Below are 12071 nucleotides of genomic sequence, written 5' to 3' on the forward strand. Positions count from 1 at the left end.
AGCCTTGATTTAATTTGCCTATTTTGCAATGCTCTCTATGTGTGTTTTCCAATTAATGGTTTTAAGTATTGATACGCCGAGGTATTTTGGTGAGTCAACCAATTCTTAATTATGCCCATGAATGATGTAACTTGTTGGATCTGGGATGGGTTTGTTGGTTACACGTAGAAGTTGGCATTTGCTGGGATGGAATTCCATTTGACAATCAGATTCCTATCTGAGCACGTTGTTCGTGTCTTCTTGTAGTAGCTGTGAGTCTGCATCATTGTGGATCTTTCTGTACAGTACACAGTCATCTGAAAATACAGAGGTCTCCAATGAGGAATTTATCAAATGCCTTAGGAAGATCAAGCCAGATCAGGTCAATTTGTTCACCTAGATCAATGTTCTTGTATTGTAAGGATCAGTTGCGACTCGCAGGAACGATTCTTTCTAAATCTTAGCGTCGTTTAGGATGCACTGGGTATCATGGTGTTCTACAATACTACTGCAGATTATATACTCTCGGGTTTTGCATGTGACAAAAAAAAAGTAAAACCACAAAAATACTGAACTTCGAGGAATATTCAAAACGGAAAGTCCCTCATCAAAATTGTCAAAATCAAAAGCTCAAAGACATTACACGAATGGATAATAACTGTCATATACCTCTCACTTCTATGACAGTCGCATCAAAATTCATTATATTGACAACGATGTGTGAACAAAACAAACAGACACAATAGGTAAAATGTCACAAATAGAGGTGCAACAGTAACACGAATCCCGACAAGCTGCTCATGAAGGGCAAGCTGTCAAGAAAACTGGACTGTTGTTACTGGTACGTGATTTATCTCCTTTCTTGAGAATTTGAACAACAAAATCTTCTTTCCAATTTGGTGGTATGATGCTTGATTGATTAGTGCTTGAAAGAAAGTGGTAAATATTGCTGCTATGCATGGTGCAAACTCTTTGAGAAGTCTTGTTTGGGGCCTCATCTTGACCAGCTGCTTTGTGGATGTTCAAGTTGCTTTACAACATTTAGTACACCATTTTCAGTCACATGTATTTTGTTACTTTTGATACATCCGAAGAATCCATTAGGATTTACTGATATTTCAGGAGAAATGATCATTTATGTAGTCTCTATCAGCCTTCCTACATTCTATTTGTGTTGAGCTTTTTAGTAGATGGTATCTGTCAAGATCCGGTTATCTTATGGTCTTTCTTTTTTAGTTTTTCTATTTTCATTTTCCGGTTAATCTAAGGTTGATTAAATTTTGAGAATGACATTTTCAATGGTACTGTTTTTCAAGTATATGCTAGTAAGTTGAATTTAATAAGTTCTCACATTACAGTTTTAGGACTGTCCAATTTAGATTTCTCTTTAAAGTTTGTATTCAATTTACTAGCCTTTTTAACTTGTTCTTTAACATCTGCATTTTTCCAAATGAATATTTTCCCCTACGCAGGTTTGTTGATTTTATCTGTTACATCAGTGTTGACATACTACATGTATATGATGTCATCCAGTTCTTCATTTTTGGTTAAAATGTCAAAGGAGCATAGAACAGACTTATGATTATCCAGGATTTCCTCTTTGGTAAGTGTCGAGGGGTATATGTTTGAGTTTGACCTATTTTCTAGCTATAATTTCTCAAACTCCGAACCAGTGGTGACGTTGCTTCGATCAAATATTTTTAAAATGGCGCTCAATAGCTAGTAGATACATCTGACTGTCTCTTAAAATACAATTAAGGATCGTAATGATGCTATGCGGATATATTTATCGATTTTCAAGAGTTAAATTGACAGCGCGTCATCCCTACAATTGCTTCCATTTCTACGATTGTAACGATTATCGGGCGTAATCACAGTGTGAGGACGGAACTATACAGTTTTATAATGTTTTGGTCATTCTTGAGACTGTCAAGGATGAGCGGGGCTCACCGACATTCGAAAAAAATAACAAGTTGCTTGATGGAAAGATTGAGGAACTCAAATGTTACTATTTAACGTTTTTGCTTCAAGTTTTGGTAATCAAAATATTCTATATATATATATGTAAATATGATCGATCAAATAGAATGAAATTCAAAACAGTGTGGCTGTGGCCATTGATTGACACATTAAATTCATCCATTGACTGGGACAATTTAGGTGAACGTTTGTATGTAACGACCACTGCTCACTGTAAACTTTTTAAAGACACTTAAACTATGGGGTCACCAAAGGTACTCAACACCTTAATAAAGTAATTCGAAAAATTAATCAGAAATAACACGATGTTTTGATTTATATCAATAACATCATAAAGGTTATTTCTGATTAATTTTTCGAATTATAATTTTATAATTAAAGGCGTTAAGAAACCTTTGGTGACCCCACAGTTAAAAATGTCTATCGTAGGTACGTCGTGAACAGTGGTCGTTACAGACAAACGTTCACGTAAATTGTTCCAGTCAATGGATGAATTTATTGTGTCAATTAATGGCTACAGCCACACTGTTTTGAATTTCATTCTAATAAAAACAATAAAAGCATAACAAAGTTTTCCTTAAAATGATGGAGCTCCGAGTAAATCGATCGAAACTGTTCCTCACAACAGCGATAAAAATGTCAGAAACATCGAAAAACCAATCGTTGTTACCTTTTCTGATAAAAAGTCTTGCATGTCTGAAAGTTTAAAACCGATTGTCTCAGCAGAAATCCAAATATATTCATTTTCTCAATGTCGGATACAAGTATTCTTATTGACTGTACAATACCTTGCGAGTTTACTGTACAATACCTTGGATCGAGCTTGTCCAACGTCATTAAATACATTACATATGCATTTTATTGGCTGTACGTGTTCCTTATCTCTGTCCTTTTATATTCATCTATGGTTTTTGAAATAGAAATGTGCAAAAAGTCAGTCATTTTCAAGAAATAGAATCATGACTGTATAAGCTGGTTCTCGGCTGAATACTACACTATGTTCAGTTGAGTGAAGCGTCGTAACACAAGCGGAATCCAGTTTAAAATTTACTCTTATTCAACAAATGATTGATCATTTGTTTGACTTTGCTGCTGATCACATGGACATCATAATAATTTGGAAGATCTAGTAACCATGATCACGAAGGTTGCGAGAAAGTAATATGTCGTGTGACATTAGGTACTGTGAGTGATCATGTGTGGCCTAAGTAAACAAAAGAAGATGTGGGATGATTGCCAATGAGACAACTCTCCATAAGAGACCAAATGACACAAAAATTAACAACTAAAGGTCACCGTACGGCCTTCAACAATGAGCAAAGCCCTTACTCCATAGCCCCGAAATGATACCTGTAAAAAACAATTCAAACATGAAAATGTTATGAACCATTACAGACGATAACAATACCATGGTATTTTACCAACCATGAGACTGAAGGGCAAATATTCATTACCAGGAAGGCTCAATGTTATTAAAACATGTTAAGTATTAAAATACATTGGGTGCTCTTAGTGACTATGCGACCGAAGGGCTATTAACCATAAAGTACGGTAGTGTTTATGTATAAAGATAGTCTCTCCTTCAACCTCTCACACGCTTCAAAATAAAACCTGATGACATGTATTGTTTTAGTTTGTTCATTCGTCTGTTCTCACAAAGAATATACAATTTTTGTTATGTATCCTGACTATCGTGCCTATGTTAATTTGTTGCGAACTGAACGATTTTTTTAGTAGATATAGGAAGGTGTGCCCATTGGCAGTGCTCAAAAACAATTTTGATAATCAGTGTTTACATGTGAAAAAGGATTGCTCTTAAAATTGGGGCTATAAGAAAATAAACACCGACAACTAAATATCGCTACACACAAGTTGACACAAACCATAAAACAAACAGAAGCCATTTCAAAAAATAAAATAAAATGTTAAAATATGCAAGTAAAAACATAAGTTTATTAGTTGAAATAAAATAAATACATTATTTATAAATAAGTTTTCACATTAAAAAATATTTATTCGTTAAACTTTAAATTATTTGATATCGTAAAGTTTATATGGATACGTCTGGTAACCCGGAAACGGCAGGTTTGATTGGTCTTAGTTCTCTGGCAGGTCTTCTTCCCTTTTCTCTTTTCGGCTTAGGGATAGCTCCTTGATTACCTTCCTCTGCTCTATTTCCTCTCCTTAATTTTTTCTCGGTTTTTATGATTTTTTCTTTTAGTCGCTTGTCTCTTCTTGCTTTTGCTTTCTGCCTTCTTCTTTCTGATTCTTTTGCCATTTTTCCTAAATACGACAAAAGAAGAATACTTATTTAACTTCCTATGATTGCTTATGCATATATTTAGTATGTTTCTGGGTTTTTTTTTATAGAATAGCCGGGAAAATATAGATATATATGACATAATCCGATCTGATTTTGAATATGTTTGGCTTCCATAACTACGCCGCAGTAAAACTTAGTAATATTACATTTATAAACATGATATCAATCTTTCAAGTCACTGTATTAACTATGATGTGTACATTAAAGTTGATTATGCGAATCTTTTAGAATTACCTTTATCAGCCAAGGCATCCATGCGTCGAATCTCGACCATAAGTCCCTTATCTTCATTATCATATATATCTAAAACAGAAAAAAATGATGTTGTTCAAAATTCGTTTTTTACATAAGTTCAAAATATATATATTCCTTGTCCCCTTTAAAGCCCTGAATAAGAAATCAGATACATTAAAACATAGAAAATACAGAAGATTTTGTATTCTAATCTACGAACTATAATATTTCTTATCAGTGCCTTCATGATCATATATGCATCAGTTCGATAATTCACCAGATAGTGGTATGAACTGTATATGGAATAAGAAGAAGTGATGCATATTGTGCCATAAAATTCAAAATCAAATTTCCAGTAAATCCCAAATTCAACTGTCAAGTTAATACCAAATTCAACTTTCCAGTTTATTCTCAAATTCAACATTCAAGTTAATTCCCAAATTCAATTTTGCAGTTAATTCCCAAATTCAACTTCCAGTTAATTCCCAAATTTACTAACTTGCAATGTTCTCGCCGTCCCAAATTCTAACATTTTTTTTTTAATTTGAAAATATATATCTACCTTTTGACGTACTAGCCCTGGATTTGTCAGTGAGTCTTCTTGTTGAGTCATTAGACATAGAGATAGACGGAAGTCTCCTGGGCTTTATCATCTCATTTTCTGTTAATGTCTCAACAATAAATCTCACACCTCCGGAACGCTCTGAAATTATTCCAACTCTCTGTAACTCCTGCAATATTTCTGGTGATGGGCGCGTTTCAATTCTATTGATTATCTCGAGAGAACTTGAAACCACTCCAATCTTGTTTTTGCGTATTCCTCCACAACAGTTAAGTTTGGCAAATGATGCTCCCATTTTTCCTTTTGGATTTGTTTTAAGCGGGTTTCGAAATGAGGTTTCCAAGTCGCAATTGTGACGTTTTAGGTCATTGTTTGTGATTTAACGTCATGTGATAATTTGTTGCAATGCAGTACAGTGCATACAGCTTGGTAACAGATATTTATTTTCAACCTGCTTGCTATCAGATTAATTGTTACAGCTGATTTTTTTTAATGTGTAGCCAACGGTAATATCTTTGGTTAGCTTGCTTGTTAGCTGAACCGTGAAGTCATTATTATGTCAGGTATACTACCCTCCTTTCGAAGTAGCCTAGTCCAACAGACAGATAGATTGGTTATTCGTCGGACTAGTCTACTCTTAAAGAAGGGTAATTTACCTAACCAAAAAATGACTTCACGGTTCAGCTAACAAGCACGCTAACCAAAGATATTAACTTTGGCTACACACTCAATGAAATCGGCTGTAAAGATAGTTTGTATCTTGTGTATCTAAAAACAATATGACAATTTTCGTATCTAACAAACCAGCAATATATCATACCCCTTTCAAGTTTCATTCATACATTATTGTATTCAAATTTATCGGTCCAAAGATGTTTACAAGGATCACCAGTCATTTGCCATTTATTTGAAAACTAAATTACTAATGTATGAGGGTAATTGCTGCTACACAGGGCCCTTTATAACTTTTTGTTCGGTGTTAGCCAAGGCTCCGTATTGAAGGCCTTACCTTGAAATATAATGGTTTACTTTTATAAATTGTTATTTGGATGTACCGATTATCAGGTTATCTGCATGTTGATATCGTAAAATATCAGCTGCGAGACATAATATGAAGCTTTTTGTCGAGTGAGCGTAGCGAACGAGATCAAAAAGCCTTCATATAATGTCAAGCAGCTGATATTTTACAATATCAATATGCAGATAATCTGATAATCGATTTATCGGGCTATATTTGCGTGTTTCAGAAGTGTTTTCTTTGTTTCACCAGCACACAAAAGATGACTTGATAAGTTCGGGTCAAAGTTATTAACGTCGGTTCAAACATTATGACGTCGCTGATATGTCCGGGTCAAAGTTATTAAGGCCGGGTCAACGTATTTGACGTCACAAAGACATGATACGGAATAATATTAAGAGTTGAACAGAGTGATATAGACAGTGGGAGTCCAGTGGCGTAGCTTGCATGTATGCTCAGATGCTCAAGCATCCACATCATTTTGACAAATAAATAAATAAAAAAATAGCAGCAGTTCAACTCGGAAGTATCCAAATATAACAAGGCTGAGGATATGAGGATAACGTCTAGTCATTTTCGAAGCAGTATGCCTGGTCTTTCATTTAGGATAATTTAGTTTATGTATACAAGATAGTTCAATCGCAGAATAGTGTTTCAAGTTAACTTTTGTTCGTAAAAAAAGTCATCGGCTAAGGCAAACCGAGGATACACAGCCCCGTGAACATGTTTCATCTGAAATTGAACCTAGTGGAGTGATGGCTTCTCATCTGACTATAGCAACTAACAACTAAAACACTATATCCTGATATCGTTTCTTGTGACATAGTAAACGACGTGATAAAAAAAAATCAATTTGTTATAGATCGTGATAATTCCTAGGCTTATGAATTCCTCTTTCTTATCTAGGTTCTAATACTCATTTTATTTTCGACTAAAGAACAAAGTTCCAATGTTCCCCGCCATGCACATTACATGTCATATCATATCAAAGGGCAAGGAACAAGGGAATAACTAAAAAAGCACTTTTTTCTTTTTCTTTTTTCTTTTCGATATCTTAAGAGAAATAAAAGCTTCACAACAAATGAAATGGGATTTCAATTACAATTTATATTTCAAAGGGTCATAATTGGTTAAAAATATTTAATTACGACTTATTTTTGAAAGTGTCAAAGACATTGCTTCACTAAGTTTCACTAAATCTGGAAGGAATTGTACACATGAGAGTGCTAACAAGACCGGACGGTCGGACGCCCGGTATTTTTATGTCTCCTGCAACGTGTTTAGCTAAGTAATAAAAAATCAAAAACCCAAGGTTGTTGACTCAAATTCCGGTAAAGGGGAGTCACCTCAGTTCCTATATTCCGAAGTTCCTTAATTATACAGAAGTGCCGCTGTAATGGGGTCTGTTTTTGATATGTCAAATATAAGATTGGGTGGGAAACGTTTACATCAAATATTTATAAATTGAATGATGGTAGTTTCGAGGAAACAATAAAATTTGGTTGAAAATATAAATATATAAATTGGTGGGTATTTTGAATTTAAACAAAAATCTAACTAGTTTCGGATTCTGGGGGAGTACATGTGCTTAAATAAAAAATAATTTTCTGCATAAAAAGGTCCAAAAAAAATCCGCCTCGCTCCGCCTCGCTCCGCTCGGCGAAACATCCACATCATTTCAACCCTGGCTACGCCACTGGGGACGACCGATAAGGAGAATTATCTCATTGGTACTCATACCACATCTTCCTGTATCAGGACTCCTTCATGAGGATTACGTGTAGCTTGATTACAGATATTCATTTTCATCAAACTTCTGCCTATTGAATTATTGGAAATAGTTTGTAATTCGTGTAAATAAGAATAATTTATATATATATATAATCATTAATATCCTCTGGACTATAAATAATGCTAATATATTTTGTCACAGATTTCCTACATCAGTAGTTAATATATAGAAGATAATGTGTGAAGTTTTCTGAAGCGCACTGAGCAGTGTTCTCATAAATAAGGGATAAGATTTTAAGCGGGAAAAAGTAACTGTCAGTGAATAGATAGGGCGTTTAAACTTTTTTGGTCATTTTTGCGAAATCAAGAAGAGCGCAGTCAATTCATTAGTTTATGAAAACAATGTCAGTTAACCCTGGAAATTAAGGCGAAATTTAAAAGGCATCTTTTGGTGTGATAAATCAGTGAAACATACTACAGTAATTTAATGTCTGGCAAAATTAAAACAAAATTATGTCATATTAAAACAGTTAATTGATGAATACGCGTAAGACTTGGTCCTTAAAATTCTTAGATTCACTCAGATCTATATAAAACGATTCACGAACACTAACTTCCTTATTCTTTAAAACGTATGGTCATTGCGACAAACAATCAAAGTACTGAAGTACTGAACATCGGATGACAGCAAGTTCTTGTGGATGGTAAAAAACACTTGTCTCAGAAAAAACATCACATCTCTATACCTGAAACTGAGGTTAATGTATAGATAGAGATATTTTTTTCTGAGACAAGTTTGTGCCTGGATGATGAATAAATGACAGGGATTTGAGTAGACATTCATATTTTCCAGCAAAATCAATCTTCAATGCAAAGTTATCAGCCCTTGCTCAACCTCAAAACGTTTTTAAAAATTCTTCCGCATGCGTTTACACAATTTTTCAGTACGTGTGCATATATATTATCAATGATTTTTGTCACGCCTGTTACTTTTGTTGCAGAAAGCTAGACATAGGGATAATGATCCGCCGACCGTGCTACGGCTACGGTTACGGCTGCGGCGTTAGCTATCTTCTTAAAAACTTTATATTTTAGAAGGTGTAAGACCTGGATGATTCATACTTTGTATATAGATGCCTCATGTTACATAGTTTTCGTTAGTTTCATGTCAAATATCCTTGACCTCATTTCATGGTTCATTGACTACATGAAAACAAAGTTAATATGTTTTATAATGTTAAATTCTCTCTTATTATACGTAATAGGATAACTATATTTGGTATGCAAGGTCCTCATGCCCGTCAGACAGTTTCCACTTGACCTTAACCTCATTTCACGGATCCTTGAACAGGGTTAAGTTTTGAGGTCAAGTACACATCTCAGATACTATAAGCCATCGGTCTAGTATATTCGGTGTATAGAAGGACTGTAAGGTGTACATGTCCAACTGACAGGTGTCATTTGACCTTGACATCATTTTCGTGGTTCATTGGTCAAAGCTATTTTTTTTTTTTTGTGTTTTTGTCTTCTTTTCGAAAAATATATACAATAGGTTAACTGTATTTGATGTATGGAAATATAATTTATGTTTATATGTCAGTCGCGCATGTTTTATTTGACCGTGGCCTCATTTTTAAGGTTCATTTCGGTTTTGGTCTATTTTTCTTAAACTATAAGCAATAGGTCAACTATATTTGTTGCATGGAAGAATTGTTAGCTGTACATGTCTGTCTGGCTTGGTTCATCTAACCGTGACCTCGTTTTCACGAAACTGATACAAATATTTTTGTTTAGAACATAAATTAATAATATGAAAATGTGTTATACTAATATATCGTGAATCCTAGGTGGCTCTTGTAGTTTAGTACTCGAAATTCAATTTTGTCTTGAACTGAATTTTAATGTGCGTATTGTTATGCGTTTACTTTTCTGCATTGGCTAGAGGTATAGGGGGAGGGTTGAGATCTCATAAACATGTTTAACCCCGCCGCATTTTTGCGCCTGTCCCAAGTCAGGAGCCTCTGGCCTTTGTTAGTCTTGTATTATTTTAACTTTTAGTTTCTTGTGTACAATTTGGAGTTTAGTATGGCGTTCATTATCAATGAACTAGTATATATTTGTTTAGGGGCCAGCTGAAGGACGCCTCCGGGTGCGGGAATTTCTCGTTGCATTGAAGACCTGTTGGTGACCTTCTGCTGTTGTCTGCTCTATGGTCGGGTTGTTGTCTCTTTGGCACATTCACCATTTCCATTCTCAATTTTATTTTTTTTTGTTCAACAAAAACGAGTTCAGTTTAACAAAATTTGTAGCATACTACAAATCTAAATTTTGTCATACAAAATTATCTTTCAGTGGACAAAAGTTACTTTTGTCATAACAAAATTAATTTTTGTAACACAGACTTTTCTTTTGCTACCTAATTTGAAAATAGGGCGACAAAATTCAATTTTGTGTTTATTTTTGTGTAGACAAAATTTACTTTTGTGACACAAAATTGACTTCTGCCACAAAAGTCAATTTTGTAATAAATTTTCACTTCTGTCTAATAAAACTCAATTTTGTCCACACACAAAATAATTTTGATTACAAAATCACAGGATGCTAATTTAATCAACATGTTAATTTCGTACAAATTCAATTTTGTCTCACAAAATTGACTTTTGTGTTTTAATTTCCGTATCAGGTAACAAAAGTCAATTTTGTATGCAAATAAGTTTATATTTGCATATTACCTATTTGACAAAAAAATGAATTTTGTCATTACCAAATTGAAGCTCTCATAAAACAAGTCTGTATCACATAGTTTTGTAAGACAAACATGATTTTGTTATGACAGAATTGAATTTTGTGTTCACAAAATTGATTTTGATTACAAAAAGTTCAAGTCCCATTCGGCGCCCCGTATCAACGAGTTTAGAGTCCGCCATCTTGGGCTGTGGGTAACTTAAGTTACCCACAGCCGTTTAAGCACAGTGCGTATAGCGTGGCGGATACAGTGCAAGGCGATTTGGTGTCACGATATCTTCGTAGCATGATTTCGAATCCCGGAGAGGGAAGAACAAAAATTTTGCAAAAGAAAATTTTCCGATCTAACATAGTTGGTCTGATGTTTAGACGAATTCTAGGCGACAGCAATACATCGGAATGACCTCACGGTTATGAACTTATCGCGATGTAAAAATGGGGTTTGATATATTCCTGATGTTTGCTATCGAAAACCATTGCAAACTAATACTGGCATGTGGTTTTCGAGAAAAGATTAGCAATATTGTTAACATACTTATTTAGTGATAATTATCTTATCAAGTCAGAAATCCGTTTCAACTTTGTCTTCTCAAAGATGAGTTTCAAAGGGACACTGATCTGTGTCGACTGCCGTACCCTAAAAAAAATAGTTATATATGGACAAATCCATTCTTTTGTTTTTGTCATGTGAACATACCAAGAAATCTTAGCTAAACATTCCAGTGGACCTCCAACGGCACACATTAGCAGTTAAAGATTTGATTTCTTTCAACAAATTGATTTATGACCTTCATGTACGTGTTGTCAGAAGTCCAGTCATAAAACTTTCGAGTCCGTTTTTTATACTCATACTCCAAAATCAAACAATCAAACAATCAAAATGCTGGATTTCATGTTTCGATCATGATTTTTGTGCTCCGAGCAATGAGCAAAGTTTTATGACTTCAACCCCTGGCCTTGAAGTCATAAGACTTTCGAATCAGTTTCTTGTACTCATACTCCAAAATCAAACAATCAAATGGCTGCATTTCATGTTTCGAGCATGTTTTTTAATATCGCCGTTTTCTGGTGTCGTTTAGAAAACGGCGATATTCAAAATAGTCAAAATTAATCATGTATATAATTTTCTCCACGGGACAATTTCAAAATTTCAACGGTGGCAATTTCTTGGCATGACCTCTCCCCAAATATACCTATTTAAGGAATTCCGTATATTCATTTACAAGGAGTGGCAGCAATCTGTATTTATATCAAGTTGACAGAGGCCTACCTCGAGTATGTTTGGCGAAAAATTAGGAAAAAAATGTTATAAGCAAAATAAAAACTCCATAAAAAAACAGCATAATAGTATAAATTATTTTTCTTAAAATGAAATCTGTATCCGTATTCAACGGACAGGTGATTGCAAAAATAACATTTTTTTTAAATTGCGTACTGGACATGCATCTGATGAGTTTTTATATTGTACTGTTATACCTATGTCACAGGTAAGGGGAGGG

At 34.4% G+C, this 12071-nt stretch overlaps 1 protein-coding gene across 1 annotated transcript; it reads right to left on the bottom strand.

Moving 5' to 3' along the window:
• Positions 1 to 3892: 3892 nt before the first annotated feature.
• LOC139519675 (uncharacterized) lies at positions 3893 to 5436 on the bottom strand. The gene is made up of 3 exons (XM_071311889.1): positions 5079 to 5436; positions 4517 to 4585; positions 3893 to 4242 (listed from the first exon to the last, which is right to left on the bottom strand). Exons 1-3 carry the CDS (start codon positions 5371 to 5373, stop codon positions 4010 to 4012), a joined length of 597 nt encoding a protein of 198 aa, XP_071167990.1. The 5' UTR covers positions 5374 to 5436; the 3' UTR covers positions 3893 to 4009.
• Between the last annotated feature and the right edge of the window lie 6635 nt (positions 5437 to 12071).

Source organism: Mytilus edulis, chromosome 4 (assembly GCF_963676685.1).
Source record: "Mytilus edulis chromosome 4, xbMytEdul2.2, whole genome shotgun sequence".
Lineage (NCBI taxonomy): Eukaryota > Metazoa > Mollusca > Bivalvia > Mytilida > Mytilidae > Mytilus > Mytilus edulis.

Bases quoted from the DNA above. Each gene is read 5' to 3' on its own strand.
- LOC139519675 (XM_071311889.1), bottom strand. From the start codon at position 5,373: ATGGGAGCATCATTTGCCAAACTTAACTGTTGTGGAGGAATACGCAAA. The intron at 4,586-5,078 runs GTAGATATATAT...TTTCTGTTTTAG, and splicing joins CAGGGCTAGTACGTCAAAAG to ATATATATGATAATGAAGAT. The intron at 4,243-4,516 runs GTAATTCTAAAA...TGTCGTATTTAG, and splicing joins GGATGCCTTGGCTGATAAAG to GAAAAATGGCAAAAGAATCA.